At 31.6% G+C, this 19604-nt stretch overlaps 3 protein-coding genes and 1 long non-coding RNA gene across 8 annotated transcripts; 2 read left to right on the top strand and 2 right to left on the bottom strand.

Annotated features, from left to right (window-relative positions):
- The first annotated feature begins 1608 nt into the window (after positions 1-1608).
- On the top strand, positions 1609-3750 carry LOC107895210 (uncharacterized). The gene is made up of 4 exons (XM_016820474.2): positions 1609-2236; positions 2677-2842; positions 3122-3215; positions 3302-3750. The coding sequence occupies exons 1-4, from the start codon at positions 1857-1859 to the stop codon at positions 3610-3612; spliced, it is 951 nt and encodes a 316-aa protein (XP_016675963.1). The 5' UTR covers positions 1609-1856; the 3' UTR covers positions 3613-3750.
- Positions 3751-4043: 293 nt separating this feature from the next.
- LOC107895209 (mRNA cap guanine-N7 methyltransferase 1) lies at positions 4044-8415 on the bottom strand. Its single transcript, XM_016820472.2, has 13 exons — positions 8055-8415; positions 7362-7501; positions 7200-7268; positions 7032-7103; positions 6419-6520; positions 6170-6226; positions 5753-5891; positions 5394-5458; positions 5261-5311; positions 5068-5130; positions 4761-4884; positions 4611-4672; positions 4044-4491 (listed from the first exon to the last, which is right to left on the bottom strand). The coding sequence occupies exons 1-13, from the start codon at positions 8128-8130 to the stop codon at positions 4393-4395; spliced, it is 1119 nt and encodes a 372-aa protein (XP_016675961.2). The 5' UTR covers positions 8131-8415; the 3' UTR covers positions 4044-4392.
- A 434-nt stretch (positions 8416-8849) lies between these two features.
- Positions 8850-11632, top strand: LOC107895208 (uncharacterized). 2 transcript variants are annotated; one of them, XR_001683444.2, is made up of 3 exons: positions 8850-9431; positions 9527-9636; positions 11359-11632. It is a non-coding gene; the product is annotated as an uncharacterized lncRNA (long non-coding RNA). The 2 variants fall into 2 exon arrangements; XR_001683445.2 differs by having other exon boundaries at positions 8857-9227.
- Positions 11633-13524: 1892 nt separating this feature from the next.
- LOC107895207 (putative beta-glucosidase 41) lies at positions 13525-17214 on the bottom strand. Of its 4 annotated transcripts, XM_041085338.1 has the most exons (14): positions 16834-17206; positions 16678-16744; positions 16549-16607; positions 15904-15979; positions 15738-15809; positions 15484-15571; positions 15146-15401; positions 14967-15082; positions 14756-14855; positions 14632-14665; positions 14395-14426; positions 14199-14301; positions 14005-14113; positions 13525-13810 (listed from the first exon to the last, which is right to left on the bottom strand). In XM_041085338.1, exons 1-14 carry the CDS (start codon positions 16978-16980, stop codon positions 13618-13620), a joined length of 1452 nt encoding a protein of 483 aa, XP_040941272.1. In that variant the 5' UTR covers positions 16981-17206; the 3' UTR covers positions 13525-13617. The 4 variants fall into 4 exon arrangements, 2 of the variants coding, with proteins under 2 accessions (XP_040941272.1, XP_016675960.2); XM_016820471.2 differs by having other exon boundaries at positions 14632-14855; positions 16834-17214; XR_005907755.1 differs by lacking the exon at positions 13525-13810 and having other exon boundaries at positions 14199-14297.
- Between the last annotated feature and the right edge of the window lie 2390 nt (positions 17215-19604).

Raw genomic sequence — 19604 nt, 5'->3', positions numbered from 1 at the left:
AAATAAAAAAAATATAAGTAAATAACACTAAGAAAAGTGAATACCTCTAAAATAGTAACAAAATTACTAATAAAACGAAAGTTATACAATATTTAAACAATAACAATAAAATACTAGCAATATAATAGCAAAATGATAGTAAAACAATAAAAAAAGAGTAAAAAATAGCAGTAGTATTGTTTTTTGCAAATTCGGGTCAGGTCTGGGCAAAAAAAAGCTTACTCAAGGCTTGGCCTGTTTAGGAAACGAACATTATTGTTTGTTCAAGCCCATTTTTCTAACATATATTTTTGCCCAAATCATCTCATTTTTCGATCAGCTGGGTAACTCATGGACAAGTCTATTTGGTACACAAGTAATAATAATTTCTTTTTAAATTTTACAATTGGAGTTAAAAAAACTAAAATGTCTTTTTTTATATAGGGTAAACTATATTCAAAGTCATTAAATTATTAATAAGTTTACGTTTTGGTCACTCAATTTTAAAAAGTTATAAAATGGTTATTGAATTATTCAAAAGTATTTATTCAAGTCACTATGCTGTTATTTTTTTTAAAAAAAAAGTCCAACTCGTGAGCTTTAAGCAACGATTTGACAATTGATACGTGAATCATTATCTATTGATAAGTAGAAGAATACAACTAAGATTCAAATAGAATTGACACTTACTGTCAAAAATCGAAAAAGAAAACCGTTTAGATTTTGGTTCACAGATTCATAATATTCAAAGTTATTTCATAAAAAAATTTGACATGCATAAAAGAATAAGAAGAAGAGCTTTCGGTTGGTGTAGACGTTGCGAATAGAGAATATCATATAACAACGATTTTAAAAATCTAATGACTTAAATAAAATTTTTCAAATAGTTCAATAATCATTTCATAACTTTTTAAAATTATATCATCAACACATAAATTTAAAAAATTACCCTTCCTTATATATTTCATTTTTTTGTATTATGCCCACAACCCTAACCTCTCAAACATTTTTTATGGAGTTGTAAATAGAGGTGATACGGTCTAAGCAAAAATTTATGCCCATTTATTAGTTTTGGGTTCAGTCTGGATAAAAATATTAAAATTTGGACTCGACCCGGCCTGCCTATATTAATTTTTTATATTATTTTATTTTTTACATAATTTTTAAATGTATATAATACATAAAAAATACTAAAAAAATTAAAATAAATATTTCTAAACAATTTGAAAATAAATTTTAAAAAAAATATATATTATTAAATAATACTAAGATAGATGCAACTTAAGAAGAAAATGTCTCTAAAATAATAACAATGTAATAGTGAAATAGTAGCAAAATAGGGAGAAAACAATAAAAAATATCATTTAAATAACAAAAAAATAGTTTTTTTTGGCATTTAGTGAATTCGGGTCGAGCTAGGCTTGGGCAAAAAGTGTCTTATTTGAGACTCGACCTTTTTTTTTACCTAAACTCATTTTTGGGGCCTATAATTTTATTTAAACCCTCTATTTTTCAGATGGGCCTTCAGGTCGGGTTGTGTCAATGAGCAAGTTTAATTGTAAATTCTAATAATATATCAAATAATTTTCATTTTAATATTATATATATTTCAAAAAGTATTTAAAAGAAGAAAAAACCATTGCTTTGAAATTTGAATCTATTTTTAACATCTCCTACGACAATAATCACAAACTTTTTAAAACACACACAAAATGTATTTTTTTTAAAATAAAATTTTAAAAGGTTATTAATTAATTAATTAATTAATTAATTTATAAATAGCCATATCTCTTAATATCAATAATTGAATAATATCCTTAGTTCCCTTGATTTCTACGAAAATTTTCTTTTATTTTTATTTTCTTTGAATCACCAAAATGGGCGGAGGAGCTATGAGAGCGGCGGCGAAAGTTGCCGGAGCGGGAACTGTTAACACTGGCCTTCGTGGCGGTGTTCAGGTGGCTCCGTCGTCTGCGGAATACTCCGTCATGCGCGTTGCCGCTTCTCGTTCTGCTTCTTCCGGGATTTCTGTTTCCGGCGGTGGGGTGTCTTCCGTCTCTGACATGACGGCGTCGCCCAATCAGATGATGTCATGGGAGATGGTGGATGATTGGGAGTTTGCTGGTGGTATTGAAGAGGAGGTGCCCACCGCCATTTCCGGCGGAGGAGAGCCGATGCCTCGGGTGTTGTTTGGAGGTGCTCCAACCCTGGAGGAGGCTAAGGAAGCCGCTAGTGATTTGAAAGATGCATTGGATAAGTAAGTTTAATTCCTTGAGAAAATTCTATTCTAATTTCCTTTCATTGGATTCATTCATTCATTGTAGGATCTATTTTTATTAAATTTTAACAAAATAAATGAATTAATCTGATATATTGATGATCACTACTTTCCTTGAATTAAGATGTTGAATTTCATTAAAATTTTTGAAATTATGATATGGGAAACGTCATCAAAAGTGTGAAAAGGTCTTACATCATTTTGGGTTACTGTTAGTTTATAAAAATTGATTCCATGAACCCCAAATCGAAAATCTTGAATTTTTTAAGTTATGAACTGGATTTTATCACTTTAAGGGTGACATCGATCATTGATGCCCTAATTAGATCATTGCTTTCCTTGGTTAAGTATATGAAAAACATGGTGCTTTTTATGATCACTTAAGAGAATGATTTCGTGGTTATTTGTTTTGTTTCCAGGGCTTATCTATCATCTCTGAATTCGACCGATGATACCCGGTCATCTCGCTCCTCATTGCTTTCGGAGGAGACTAAAGATTGCGTTGCATATGATGCCAAAGCCACTTTACTACCAAAGCCTGCAGTTCAGGCATTCAAATTACTCAATGAGAGTCCTGCAGTTCAGGTTGTGGTTAACTCTTTTATTTTTCATTATGTTTGCTTTGATACGTTAAAACTGGTAGAGGAGTTTCCATCGGGTTTTTGTGACTTGAGCACTTTTTGACGTGTCTTCATGATCATATCTTGTCTTCGAGTTGGTTTTCGAGACATTTGAATATGAAACTTTGATAGAGATTACATGATGCTTATAGTAGTTGGTTGTCAATTTTCCAGAACCTTTTATCTTTCGATTAGTTTGTGAACATATAACTCTGTTTGTTGATGGTTTTGGTTTTGCTCCCAGTCTATGGTTGCGTCAATTGCTGCGGATCCGAATGTATGGAATGCTGTACTGCACAATCCGGCTTACATGGACTTCATAGGGTCGCATAAGACGAGTGAGAATTTTGCTTATTGGTTTCACTATTTGATGCTTCTCATACTCTTTCTTTAATGAACTCAAAAAAGAATGAATGTATTGCAGATTATATATTTGAAGGGAATAGATCCCGTCAGGGTTGTGAATCTACGTCGGTAAAGATCGAAGAATATTTCAAAGCAAATGAAGGCAAAGAAGTTGGAAATCCATTTTCGGAATTTCTGGAGAACTTGAAGAGTAGTGTGGTTGAGGTGGCTAATAAAGCAACTGATTTCCTCCAGTGTCTCTTTACTATACCCATTGCAGGAATGGAGAAAGAAAATGGTGGATTGAACTATCTGGAGAAGACGATCGGAGCAAGCCTAATGGGATTGGCGGTGATGGTTATTATGGTTGTGCTTTTGAAACGAGTCTAGAATAAAAGTATGTGAATCTGTTGGATCAAAAAAAACAAAACAAAACATTTTCATTTGACGGGGGTGATAAATTGCAGTGCTATCGTATATTGGCTTGTATAAATGGATGGTTAATAGTTAATTGGATGGCTTTTGCAACTTTTTCCTTGTAATAAGTCTTAAAATTCTATCAGTCATATAAGGTTGATACTTGATTGGTATCAGCACATCTTTTAAGGGTTGGGGAAGAGTTCTTCATATATATTTTAAATAAAATAAAAATAATATAAATTGGTGTCATGAATATAGATATATAATTTTATATTTTATAGATATTAATTTAGATTGGATACCATGTCAATTATAAACAAAGTCGGATTCAAATATTACACCCTAAAACTTGTAGTGAATGGACAATATCTGAAACAATGAAAATGGGAAATTGCTACCAATTTGACAATGAAAAATGAAACTTTTATTGTCAATTTCATATATAGAAACTTATGTCACACGCATCTAAACAGGCAATATCGGCTTTCCTTACCGAAGTTAACCCATCAACCTGTGAGATTCTCATTCTTTCTTTAATCTTTCCGACCCAAAATTACAAATGAAGTGGCAATTTCTTAGAAACTTCATGCTGAAAGCAATGGCTTACAAAAACAATTTGTTAACCTACAAAACCGAAAGAGCCCCGAAAATATCTGTTTCATAGGCATTGCTTCAGCCACTTAGCCACCCTCCGTTATTTTGTCTTGCTTGACTTACGAATAAATCTATGGAATTCGCCGTGTTTTCCTGTTAATCATCACTATTAATATACAGGATGTCCTCCTTTGCTATTTGCATCTGTCCTTTATCTTTTCTGCTATTTGCTTGTGTCCGATCTGGTTGTCCACGCTGGAAGGAAGATTTTCCAACGGGTTAGTAATGTCCAATCGTAAAAGGAATTTAAGAATTTTAATGACAGATAAAAGCCTAGAAATGCCTGAATATATGATACAAGGTTCCGAACCAACCTTCTTTAAAACAAATGCAAGGTATAAATAAGCTGCCTCCCATTCATCCGGAGATAATGTGCCTGGATACAACGATAGTTAATTAGTGCCTTCACTAAGAATGATCGGCAAGATGAATTTTTAGAACCATCTGGGAAGTGAAGAACTTACTCTGGTCTTGGTTACCATCACCTAGTGCACCGAGCCTCCTCATAAGCTCTATATATTCCGGTTTTTTCATGTACTCGTGAACAAATTCATGAGAGTTTTTGACGAAAACAAGTTCTAGATCGTACTGCAAAGACAAACAAAAGAAATTACAAGTTTAACAAATTTATAATAAGAAGTTCTGAAAACACCAAGAGTCAACTTATAATTAAAAGGCAGTGAAAAGAATTACAATAACAATAAAATTTGTACGGTGGTTAGAAACCTTCATTTTTTTACTGAAAGGAGTTTGCTATGATCAGAATTATACCTCTTCTGCTAATGATTTGAAGACATGAAACGGAACGATCCATTCAGGGCAGTCAACAGCATCCTGCAACAAGACATATCCGCAAACCCTTGAATTGTTTTTTTTTGCTCAAATTACCATAATAAAAACAATAGAATCCTCATATTTAACACGAAAGGCCAGTTTCTAAAATAGGAATTTTCAAGAAGAGTACCTTTAAATGAAACTTGTACTTGATACCAAAGGGGCTAGAAGATTTAAATTTCTGAACCATGTCATAAAAGTTTGTCAGATTTCAATATCATTTAGGAAAATATAGTTTGCAAGAGAAAGGGGACTGGATTCACCTTGTCGGTAAATTCTTCATCAAATCGTATCCAGTAGACGCTGTTGCCGAAGGCCAATCCTTCAGCTGCATATTCACAGTGACAATAGCATCTCCAATCAAGAATGACAAAAGTAGTCTGCCATGCCCCACAAATATTCAACGTTTGTTTACCAAGGCTAGCTTTGGTCAACTTACGTCAAGATCTATTTTCAAATTTCAAATATAAACAGAATTTCCTATTTAAACATATTATGTGTTTTAGTTACATATTGGATGTTTCTTAGCTCTAAATTTCAGTTATTAGCTTCACCTTAAATATTGATTTTTTAGAGCATTGTTTCAAGACAGGAAAAACAAAAGCAAGTTGCAATACTAAACCTTCTCTAAGTTTTTTGACTATGACATTGGCATCTGGCATTGTCCCAATGAAGGTGCCTCCTGGACGAAGTAAAGCTGAAACATTGGCCAGCGCCCGACGCGCACGTGCCTCTGTAGACCAGGAATAATGCATGGCAAACTGCATGATTAAGAATAACCACATTTATGGTTTCCGTAAATTATCGAGCTAGAACGAAAAAGCAATATTAGTTTGTAGCATGGGCATATCTGTTTTGCTACATATGTAGCATTTTATTAAGAATATTTTCAAGAATATTAAAGAATTTGAACCCAAGTCTTTGAATGGTAAGCAATTTAGTGGTAAGGAAACAAATGAGTAAATCCTAAACCTTTGTGGTAATTTTATCATCAGGCAGCAGAAATAGACAAATAATAGCCAAATTTCCAACTATTCACCTGGCAACTGCAGATATCGAAAGGAGCATCATCTGCCAAAACTCTATCCAAGCGCACCTAAAAATCATCAAATATAAATATCAAGACATATCCTCTTAACACTAGATATCGGTTTTTATATAGCACTATAGTTGATATTGAACATGACTAAGCATGCTATTTATTTTGATAATTAACCAACAGAACCAAAGTAATTAAGCTGACAAGAGAAAATGTATTTCAAAATTGAACACCAACACATTAGTGTACCTCAAAACAATCCCCACATATGAGACGGGCAGGAAACGTGAACTTTTTGCGACGTTGATGATGGTCTGCATCACCATTATATCGCGTACGGCAATCTTCTATCTGTGCATAAGTGGAGGAAGCAAAGTGAAAATGGCAGCTGGTACATAAATAGCTGTCGAAAGAAGATTTTCTTTCCATCTCTCTTTTCTTCTTTCAGTTGTAGAATAGGGTGCCGATCAAAAGCATATAGCAAGACAAAAAAACTGCAAGCTGTTAATGGATTTTTGGAGCACACAATTTATTTTTTATTTTAAGCTATAAACTATGTAAACTGCCAAGTTGTGCCAACCACTATCGCTTACGATTCATGTTTCAGAAAGCTGCAATTTGAGATCATAAGTAGAAGACACTGTGTAACAAATCTAAGGATTAATTCAAGTGTGCCAATTAAATCATGGCATCAGCTTTACCAATGGCACTGCTTAAAGAAATTAAAGCTCAGAATAATTATGATATGAGAATTGAAAGAGGTGCCCTAGATATTAGAGGTTGACCACAACTAAACTAGGCTACTAAATCAGATGCACAAAAAGGTGGGGGAAAAAAGGAAACTGAGTGTTTAGCACTTTACCGAGCCTTCTGCTATGTCAATGCCAACATAATATCCAACTTTTGCTTTATCCCATTTGATGAGATCACCACCCTAAACGGCATAAAGAACAATAACAGAAAGTACAATACATTGAATTTGAAGAATAAAAGGAAAGTTGAAAACAAATAAACTTTGGTCCTACAATACCTTGCCACAGGCAAGATCAAGAACAGCATCACCCCGACGAGCATAAAGCTGAATCAAGACACTTTTTATCTGTCCATTGAAAGAACATGAATGACAAAAATAAAAATAAAAAAAGGGAAAATCATTAGTTCACAATGCAGCTCGTAAGATTCAACAACATACCCAGTTATTTAACTTCTTTAAGTGAATGATCGGACTTGCTTCTCGTTCTTCCAAAGTTTGATTTGTTCTTGCACTATAATGATCGGCTACTTTCCGAGCGAATATCTTGGTGCTCTCATCCTCTAAAAATTGTGAATCACCTAATATCACAACACACAATTTCAGCTTCTTCAACAGAATTTTATAGCAATCAGAATTTGGATTCTTTTCCTAAACTCTCAAATTAAAACTTAGGAACTTCAAAACCCAAGTTCAAAAATCAACTCATTAACCAAAAAAAGTAGGAGAAAATATTAATACACAACTGAATTGCATCTAAAAATTAGCCTAATACTGGAAAGATTGAAATTTTTTATTTCCTTCATTTAGTTAGAAAAACAAATATGGCAGCTTCACTGCATATCATTTTAATACTATATTCTTAACTACTCAGTGTTTCACTTAACTATCAAATTAGGATTTTTCTTTTTTTAATGCAAAACTCATTACCAAGAATGAACATTGAAAACCAAGTAACCATAAACTAAACTAAACTAAACCAAACAACTATTTTATTACTTTCTTTTAACAAAACAAAATTATAATTCAATTAAGATAAAGACCAGGTCTTGGTGCTCATAACTATATTGAGTGATTGGATAAGAAAACCAATCAAAAACCCTGAAAATAAACAAATCCCAACAAGAATTTTACCTTCAGGGTTATGTTTGGACCTGGATTGAGGTGGACCAAAAGAGGAAGATGGAGAACCTGGGTATCCACGTTTCATGGCCAAAATTATTTAAAAAAAACAAAAAATAACTTGTATTATTCTGAGGTCTCTGCAAGAAAAGGATCAAATGTGCGATTTGTAAAGACAGGTTCTATTTTGTGTTTGTTTGGGTGTGATTTGATTAGAAAAAGTAGAAAAACCAGGGCTAAACTAAACTGGGGTGCTTCTTTTTGGAGGGTTTGATTTTCGCTATGGGCTTGGCATTGGATTAAATAAGTGAGAGATAGATAGGTAGAAAAAAAAAGGGAAGTGGAAAGAGAGAGGTTTGGGTTTTAACTTTAATTAATAAGAGAGAAGGCTTTGTTTTGAAATTTATTAGGATTCATTTAAGGTGGCTCTTAATTGAGCAGCCTTTTGTCCAAAAAAAATTATACACCTTTCGATTTTCCTCTTAATTAATCTTTTCTCTGATTTTAGGATTAAGTTATACTTAAATTATACTCTTTTTCTCAAAAAAAAATAAAATTAACTAACAAGTGGTTGGGTGCAATGATAAGACATATTACACTTTCAATAGTAAGACAAGTTTAAACATTAGAGACGACATTGTTAGGATGAATAACCTTGAACATTAACCATAAAACAAACATGAAAAATATATAATAAAAAAACTTAACCAACAAATTGGTATCTAAACTATGTTTTTTTTCTTTATTTTGATACTTAAAACATTTTTTTATCACAAATGATATCTAATCTATTTTTCTTCCCTAGTTGCTACCTTTGATCATCCAATTGTTACTTAAACCTTAACACTATGTTTGGTTCAATGGAATGGCTATTCCAAATGACACGGATCAAAACTCCACGATAAAACAGTCGTTTGGTTTGTTGAATACTCAAAACATCGAATGGGGATTCCAGGTTCATTCTAAAAATCTCCGAATAGCCATTCAGGGGAGGAGGTGTAGAATGGCTATTCCAACCTCTCCATCGAATGACCCTTCTTTTCCCCTCCGAAAATACCCTTTCTTAGATTGAAATTTCTCAACAGTTTCAACTTTTTTTTTCTTTTGGTCATTCGACAATCTCAAGCTCAAATCAATCTAAAAGGAAGCAAATCAACTTGAATGCCAAACCAACTAGATTTTATTGTAAGTTCAATTCAACTAGGGTTTGTTTTGCATTTTGATTGATTTTTTTTTTGTTTCTGATGATTTGCCCAAGGGGAATTAAAATGGATTCTGCAACTGTTCACGAGGAGATCAATTCATTCTTCGAGTCAAGTTCTCCTCTCAAAGATTCTGCTAAAATCATAGACAAATTGAATGAATTCATCTAATTTGATTTTCCTTCAAGTACAGTACCTGAAGCTAATCGATTCTGCATATGTTCATACGTTTTCCCCTACCGAATATTTGTTTGTATATGTAAATCGTTTCGTATTTTTCAGGAGAAGGAAAAGGGAGGAGGGTTAAGGAGCTGCTAAAACGATGCCCAAATCTTAAGAAAATTATTATTTTTAAGGTTATTTCAAAAGCCAACCTACACAAGGAATGCCAGGTATTGGCCAAATTCACCTCATCTATTATTCGACTCATGAGGAAATACATGCATGTAGAGATGCAATTTGAATGAGTAAAGTTCTCTCAATTGAATTTCTAAACTCAAGTCTTGTATCAATTGTGAACTATATGAGCAGATATGCAGGTAGATATTACATAATGTAAATCCCAAACATGTTCCCTTTTTATATCTTACTATTCATTGATGTTATTTTTTCAATTTGATAGGAAAATATATGCAATCAAAAGAATAGGTTGTTCTTTTTTTCACTCAATTGTTATTTTGTCCCTTTGCTATTATTGACGATGTTGTTCTCTTCCAAAGTTGAAGATCTCTCTCATTTTTTTACCTGCATTCATATGGAATGTCCTTTATGTATTATTTACCTTATATTAACAGATGAAACTAAAGCTTCTTTTCTCACCAAAAAAAAAAGTTTTAAAGAGCTTTATCCAAAATTAATATTTGGTTTTATGTGTATACACATTATACCCATAGTATGTTATTCCTATAAAATGAAATCAGATGAGAATCATTGATAAAATAGCAGTCCATGATTAGAACATTTCAAGACAAAATGGTAAGTGCTTCTCTTTTGCAGATCATAATAAAACTATCCCATCAAAGCATTTCTATAGTTTTGGAACTTGTACAATTTGCACATTTACTTCGTTGTCATTTTATGACTTAGCTTCTGGTTGAACGAATTACCAGTAGTGTTTGTATTTTTGGTTCTTTAACTGAGATTAATTCTTGTGCTCTGCTTTTGTGCTCTGCTTGGTTCTTCACTTGTGTTTTCATCTTTTTTAGCCAACTTTTAACAAACTACTCATTTAGCTTGAATTCTTGTGGAGCAGCTTAAATTGATCAATTAGAAATTTAAAGTTGGTTTTTAGGGATATGTGATGTTTGTTGTTACTACAGATTTTGTGAGAATTGAAGCTATCATCATTAAGAAAATTAAAATAGAGCATAAATATGTTTTGATGCAATGGGTTGATATTTGGTTAGTTTTATTGCAGTAAAAACCTTAAATGAGATAAAAACATCACTTGCATAGAGAGTTGTATATGCATGGATCGGGGACGATCCTTGTAGTGATGGTAATTTACCGCCTTGGTTTGGTGTAACATGTTCGACTCAAGGAGACTATAGAGTTGTTTCTAAACTGTATGTATCATATCTGCTATGCATTCTGTTTTTGCTTAATATGCTTATTAGTGAAAGAGGGATGTGTCTTTACTTCACAAACGCCATCTAATGAACAATGCAAATGCCTTTTGCTATTGATTCTTGTTCTATATTTCATTCCAACTTGTATCTATATCTTATGTTACGGTTTGGGCGGAAGATGCCGAAATGAATACCGCTTTGCCATGATTGAATTTTAATGCCTTTGTTTATCTAATGAACAATGCAAATGCATTTCTCCATTGATTCAACATTCTATGTTTCATTCACATTTATGTTATATCTTACATTACGAATTGGGGGAAAGATGCCAAGGTGAATATTGTTTTGCCATGATTGAATTCAAACACTTTTTGGTTTCTCACTCTATATGTTTTTTTTTTCGATTTGTATCTTATCTCATTTTAGAGGCTATTTGAAAGATATTAAAGAGACTACTTTTCTGCCTTGATTCACTATTGTATGTTATTCTGTTGGCTTGTATTGACCTTGACCTTGAATTTTTATTATTACTATTTTCTTTTATAGGGGAGTGTATGCAGTATCCATCGTTGGTCCTTTTCCTATTGTTGTAACTAATTTATTGGATTTAACAAATGGGTAGCTTGGGAGTTTCCATTGATTGCAACTGCAAAAAGAGGAGCCAATGGTTGCATGTTATTCAAGTATATTCAATCTATTGGTATTCTTGCTTTGTATTTTCCAGCTTCTAAAATACATTCAGTCATTGATGCAGGGAAGCTTTATATGTTCAATAATTTTCCATTAATATATATTATATTAAAATAGCCTTGTATTATCATATTTGATTTTATAGAATACTCTCGGTCAGTATTTTAAAGGAACCTTAATGCTATTCTTTGTGAATAGATACTTTCAATCAATGTTCTTTGTAAAGTTTGGCACATGTAAAAATGAAGTTGCATGAGATTTTGTGATTACAAATATTAAATCTATATTATAGACGTCTAGCAACAAAAATAAATTAATAAAAACATGTTAAAAAATATATATATGTACAACATAACAATTTCATTATAAAAATATTTGAGACAAGATATTCTTTAAATTACTCTTTTAAATTATTCTTTAAGTAACATAGAGATTATGATATATATGCTAAATTATTTGTTTTACTAATAATATTCTAACACATTAAATATGCATTATATTTTAAAAATAATAAAGTAGGTTGTATATTATTTTTTGTAATATTATATATTATTTTTATTAATTTATATTTTAATAATTGTTATATTAAGAATATTATTAAATTATATATTATTATTGTTAAATTATATTTACTAATAAATTTATTAAAATAGAATTAAATTATGTATTATTGTTTTTATTAAATTATATTTAATAATGATCCTATTAAAATTTAATAACAATAATCATTCTTTTAACAAAATTTTTACTAAAGGTACTCTAGTCATTTCAGCTTTTCTTATGCTATTACAACTCTATTCCATTCAACCAAACACAAAATACTATTACAGTTCTATTCTATTCCATTCAACCAAACAATTGAATTGCTATTACAGTTCTATTCTATTACAACTCTATTCCATTACAGTTCTATTGTATTACAGCTCTATTTCATTACATTAAACCAAACATGGCCTAAAATTTATTTAAATATGTGATCAAATAAAAATTGACATGTAGTAAAAAAAGACAAAATGTATTATTTTCTCTTATATATATATTTTCTTTTTCAAAATCAAATCGATAGTGGAACCAATTACATTGGTTTTCAGTTTGATTAGTTTATCTGGTTCAATCAAATAAATTATTAAAAATGATAAAATAAAAATATTTTTAAAATAGAGAAAATTGGTTCAACTGATTTTCTTTAGCTTGGTTCAATTGGTTTGCATCTATTTGTGGGTTAATCAATTCAATCCCTATCTCTAGACCAATACCTCGATAAGTTCTCGATCTAACTGGTTTGACCGGTAGGTCTAGTTTTGAAAACATTGGTTTTGATTGATGGAAGAACTTTTTAGATCCTATTAGGTCGAGCAAGTATGTGACGAAGTTTGAAAACAAAATTAATCGCTAACGTCCCAACCTTAAGAGGTCAAATTTTAAGCATTATTGTCATTGCCGAACATTATAAAAGAAAAAGAAAAAACATAAAGAGAGAGAAACAAGGTAAAATAAAATAAAGGATTTAGAAAATATTTTTAAAATTCATATGATGTAGTTTTATATTATTGGTTAGAAATTTTGTAATAGATATAACACTTTGGTGTAAAGTAAGTAATAAAAATATAATTTAGGTACCAACTTAAGGAAAAGGGTATCATTTAAGTATTAATTTATGAGTTAAGTCCTTTTCAAAATAGATTTAACAATTGGATTAATGGAGATATCAACTTAAAAAATAAAATAGTTTAAGTAGCATTATATCAAAATAAAAAGAAAGAAAATTTAAAGTGGAATTTGTGAATTAAACTTACGTGCGCCAAATGGTATTTCTTTATGCATATATATTTTTTTGTTAATGCCCCGAAACAAGTAATCAAACTTAAAAGAAAAAGTCAATTATAACTTAATTGGAACATGTGATGTGTTAGGGTTTGATTTGCTAACATGAGGTGATAGTTTGATATAAATTTAATTATAATGCCATAAAATCAGTGGGAAATATAGAGCAAAGGAATGAGGAGAAGAAGGAAAAAGAAATGGGTAAAATAATTTTTTCATTCTGTATATTTCATTTTTGAAACATGAATGGTGTTGACATTTACAAGTTTCAGATTCAACAAAAAAGTTTCATCAAATTGTTGAAACATGAGTTCTTGGTCTAAGAAAACTTTTAAACCATTGAACCGAAGCCTTGGGGATCCTTGTAAGGTTGTTTTTGTAGTCCACATAATACAGTCCAAATCGAACGGTGTAGCCACTGTTCCATTCCCAATTGTCCAGCAATGACCACACAAAATACCCTCGCACATCACACTTGTCTTCCCTGTTTCCAATCATTTTCCTGTCAGCTTTCTTCTAAAGGCCTTTCTATTTTTGTTGGGATTTCTTTATTTCGAGTTCGGGTTAGTTAAGTTGGGATTTGAACACGAATATTTGAATGGACGAGCAAAAATTCATCAATCTAGACCTGTTGCTATCCTTCAATCTGATACAAACTTAAGCAGTAGTTTGGATTACCTTATAGCAGCTGATAGGTTTGAGAGATAGTCCCTGTGATATTCAATCCTTTTGACATCTTTCAAAGCCCTTTTTATAGATATGAACGGGCTATTCAGATCATCCATACCTACAGAAATGTAATATTGTCAATCATTTCATGGTATTTTGAAAGTTTTTAAGCAAAATATTGAAGCCTGAAAGTTCCACTTTACCGTTCTCTGTTATCATAACAGGTGGATTGCCATATTTATCTTTCAGATACCTTGCCAATTTCCTAATACCCCATGGCACAATCCTTAACCATCTAGAAGCTGCCTACAGCAGCAAATACTTATCAGAAATGAGCAAATACATCTCCGATCGCAATTTAAATCCTTCATACCGATAACTAAATTCTAGATGACATACTTTTTCTCCAATGGCAGCTCCTTCTCGGAAAGCTACAATAAAGTAGATGTATGTAAGAATTACATATGAATTTTATATTCCCATTGTAAAGATTTGTGAAAAGATTATGTTTCGTGAACTTAGAGCATAGCTCGATTGGTTTGAAATGAACATCTTCTAAGAGGAGACACGAAACAGATTCGGGATTCGAATCCCAACGTCTAGAGCCTTTTTCGTATTCAAACTATGGCTTCTTACATGTAGTAATAACAGCTGCATCCGATGAAGCATCCTGCAATATTAGTTTGCGGATTTGAGTTCGATCATTTCGAGCATAATATGTGGTATAGTGGTTTATACCAATGAAGTCAAAAACTCCCACTAGCAATTTGGACGTCTCTGGTGAGATTTGAGGCAACCTTTCTCCCACAAGTTTTCTCATAGAACCAGGATAGTCACCAAAGAAAAGTGGATCAAGGAACCTGATTCAACAAATCAAGAGGGGGAAAGAGAAAAAACAAATTAAGGAATCTGATTCTGGTTCACATTAAATCAAACAGTTTGTAAACATAAAAATCAGCATCAGATATTACCATCCAATCCCAAAATCCAATGCCCGGTTTGCTGCATCTTTATCTTCGTCTTTATCAGAAATGGGCTCATACCATTTGGCATCCAATGCTATTCCAATTTGACCACCTTGTTTTTCCTGGAAACAATATAACGAATGTCATCACAGTGGATTATGCGTGAGATCAGGCGGGGAACGTACCTTGAAGTATCGGCGGTAACTGTGATAAGCAGCAGCATGGGAAAGAAGGATGTTGTGAGCAACAATGTATGGTTCAGTGGAAGAATTTCCAGAATTGCAAAGTAGACCACCGAGAATGGAGCACCTTCCAGGGGCTTGTATGCCATTATCGTAACCTTGGATTGAGAAACCATGGGGCTCGTTGAAGGTGACCCAGTGTTTCACTCTGTCTCCAAAAGCTTGAAAGCAAGTAATGGCGTAATGCTCGAAATCATCTCTGTAATTAATTGCAATCTCCTTGTGAAGCCTGGGTTTTTGCGGACATTTATCATCATATGTATGAAATCTGGAATACTTACACGATCTGTTTACTCAACCATCCTTGGTATTTATCTTCAAGAATCTGGGGCAGATCCCAGTGATATAGAGTTACTAATGGCTGGATTCCTGATTAACAAAAACAACTAAATGTTCAAAAATTTTACACATATTCGATTAAGTTTAGATAAAACATATTAATGATCCAGATAAATGTTCTAATAAGCAATATTCGAGGTGACTTGACACCCCAATAAATATTTAATATAAAGAAAATAATGCTTTAATTAGCAACCTTTTTTAATTAAAGCATCAATGAGACAATTGTAGTAGTTTATTCCTTCAATATTAGGTTCCCCTGTTCCATCTGTTGGAAAGTAAATTCCAAAGCAAATGATAAAACAAAATTAGAGAAATTGAACTTAAATTTAAGAATTTATGAGAGAAAAGAAAAAGCTCACATGGAAATATTCTTGGCCAAGATATTGAAAATCTATAAGCATCCATTACCAGATCTTTCATCAACTCTATATCACTCTGAAAAATTAAAAAACTTTTTTATTACAAAAAAAAAAAGAGCTATGGATTGAGTTATTGATATGTATTTTGTGTTGACTTTATGCATGAATTCTGCATGTGTTTTTAGATTATTATTATAATCATGACACATCTTCATTATCTAATCCTATGATCATTATTCTTATCATCAATGAATAAAAGGAGATACATGAAATAATATTAAATGTTTGGTTAATCTAAAATTTTAAGGTTGAAATCCTATCAACTTCAATAATGAGTGTTATACATAAATAACTTAAACATGAGACATCAAGATTCTTTTACCCCTATTTTATTATTGATAATTAATAATATTAAAGATTGTTATCCAAATGGGTTGTGCATCTCATCTATTGGGCGGTGCACTAAGCTTTCATTAAACTTAAAATTTTGTGTAGGTTTTGTTTTCTTTTGTGGTTGGTGGGGTAGAAAGTTTCTTTCCAAATGCTTTTTCTTACAATAGGAATATGAAGGAAACGGCTACTGTATCTCTTTCCTCAGGAACTCCAATTAACCATAATATATTTGCGTAATTCTATGATATTCACCTCGAATCGATGATATTGATCAACAGTTGTATCTGCATTGCTGAAGTCCATTATCTTCCCTGTTTGAACACATAATTAAAAAGAAAACTACACATTTTTAGTTAGACAAATATTGAATGAAATGTTTACCTGGTTTTCTTGTGAAGGTATCCCAAATACTATCTCCCTTGTTTCCTTCATTCACAGCTCCTTCATACTATGTATCATACCAAAACCCAATAAGCAAGCTATATATATATATTCTTTCTAAAATGTGCAAATTAGAACAGAAATTAGGGAATTCACCTGGTAAGCAGAAGAAGCAGTTCCAAAGATGAAACCATCAGGAAAATCATCTCTATCAACTGTTTGAGCTGATGAGCTAACAAGCAAGACCTCTCTGGTTATAAATAACAAAACCAGAAGGGACATAACCCATATAAATGAAGCCATTGTTATGTATGTTATTAGCTATTGAGAAGCTTTTTAAACTGCTATATATATAGGAGTAGTGTTTTATGGTTATCTTAAATGTAAAGTTTAAGAATATTAGAGTCGATAATTGAAGAAGAAGAAGAAATATTAAGGCAAAAGTGAGTGTGGGGGTTTTTGGTTTGGTTGTGTTGTGTTGTCATGGAGATGAAGGTGTGTTTGAAAGGAAAGGATGGGTTAATGAGGTTGTTAGTTGAAGTTATCTTTGCCTTCTATGAACACGTTATTATAGAGAAAGGTAATGAACACAAGGCTTTTAGGACCCACCTATGAGAACAAAGTGCATGAAATATGGGAACTTAATACACCCGCCAAATAAAATAATATTAAAAATACTAATTGGGTCTTATTTTGATTAATATGATTATGGTTGCGAACGCATGAAGATGTAGATTTGAGTGTGTTAAAAAGCATAATCCTTTTAATTATGAGTTGGGGAGGGATTATGAATAATTTTAAATGTTGTGTAAAAAAAATAGATACGATAAAAACTTATAATGAAATTATTAAAAAAAATAAAAAATAAAAATTGTGTTGATAACAATATATATAGATATTTGTCCATGTGTTATATATCTTCATAAATAATCCTAAACCCTATAACCATGGATTATCGACATCATACATATAAAACGCACATCATATTTAATTCTCAAAAGATATTATATTTAAATAATTTGATGTTATAAGTTAGATATATAGATCATGTTTGGTAATTGGTTAATTGGTTGAATTGCAATGGTTGGTTTGATTAACTAATTTGATTAATTGATTTTAAGAACTAATTCTATTAATTGTTTATTCAAAAGTATGTAGTAAAACTTAGTTGATAGTTAAAAATTGGTACTTGTAAAATGACAAATAAGTGCGTGTTATATTTTATTGTTAAATATTTATTTGTTTATAATACTTTAGTGTTTATTGGATAAAATTATTGAAATAGAACACTATTACGAAGGAATTAAAAGATCCATTATGAAATTTAATTAGTGAATATTTCTGAAAATTTAAATAAACAAATTTCTTAAGTTCTTTATTTGCAAATATTAACCTTGCGGAAATTGATAAATATTAATAGTGTATCAATATCATTGTAAATCATATTCTTAGTGATATATAATTATGTCATGTTCTTAGTATGTAAACTAGTGATAATTATATCACACTCTAGATAAATTTGTCAAGTAGCATATTTCAATTAACATAAAGCTGCATAAGAAATTATTTTACACAAGTAAACCGAAAATAAATTAAAAGTACATAAATATTCAATGATGAATGGGCTCGATTAAAAATTTTCACAACAATGTTGATTTTTATAGATTAACGGTGGAGTTTTTTTTTTTTTAGATTTGCTTTGGACTTTAGAGTTGAAAGTGAAAATGGGAGAATGGATGCTATTGACATCTTGACAACCATATTAGGTTTGAAAGCATGTGGTAAATAGAGTAATTTTTGAGCAAATATAATCAGATATGTCATTCCACGTATCTCATTCCCAATCAACTGATGAAAAAAGTTGTATCCACAGGAACTAGTTATCTAATTTCGCCTTTTCTTGTGACCAGATTCGTTGTCGTGGCCACAATCGTGCCCATGACTTGTGCATAGTAGTGCTGAAAAAAAAATGGGGGGTTTAAATTGATTAAGATAATAAAATAAAAAAATACGAAGTGTATTAAAATAAAATAAAAATAGATTCGAAAATGCAAAATTAAATTTAAGAAAATAAAATAAATGGATAAATAAAATATTTTTTTAAGCTTAGCTTTAGCCTTGGTGTACTCCAATATTGAATCAATCCTTGAAATAGATTTTTCCTTCCAAGCAATAAGCTGGTTATAGTGACCATGAACGTCTCGATTGCCAACTTTTCTTTATGTAGTCAATCTCGGTACGACCTGCAAACTGACTCTTGCCAAATTTCTAACTACGATACACGTGTTCACGATTTAAGTCTTCGACAACCTTGCGATCTGAAAAGCTCAACTCGAATCAACGGCCTCAACTGCGTGGGTCGTTTAAATCCGATCTCTATCTCTCTTGACGAAATCCAATTGGCTTTTCTCACCTAGACATACCAATTTGTTCACGGGAATTCGAACACAACACAGTTGATTCGTCTTCCCAATTGTACACCAAACAACTACAACCCAACGTGTGCTTTTTGAGTCAAAGTTGAATCAACTTTACAAGACGAATTTGTACTATCCCATAGACTGGAGAGATAGAAAATACGTTGAGAGGCTTTTTGAGCAAGCTCGTATCTCACAATTGTTTTATTAGAGCAATTTCTAGGCTAAAACTAAAAAGGGTTTAATTAATCATGAAAAAAATCATGTTTTGAAAATAGATTTGTGGAATTGTGGGTGATGGAAAAGGGAATGACACCAAAAGGTTGAAAGTAAAAGGAAAAATTGAAATGGCAGAATATAGCACTGGCGCAGTTAAGGAAAAAAAATAAAGAATTTATTAAATGCCTAAGTGTATTCAATTGGCTGTAGCCATATTTATACACACATTTAGTGTTAAAATTTAGCTAGATTTTTCCTAAATATTGTTACTAAATAATCCTAAATATTATC

This window comes from Gossypium hirsutum, chromosome A13 (genome assembly GCF_007990345.1).
Source record: "Gossypium hirsutum isolate 1008001.06 chromosome A13, Gossypium_hirsutum_v2.1, whole genome shotgun sequence".
Taxonomy (NCBI): domain Eukaryota; kingdom Viridiplantae; phylum Streptophyta; class Magnoliopsida; order Malvales; family Malvaceae; genus Gossypium; species Gossypium hirsutum.
This window is presented reverse-complemented; position numbering and strand designations above follow the sequence as displayed.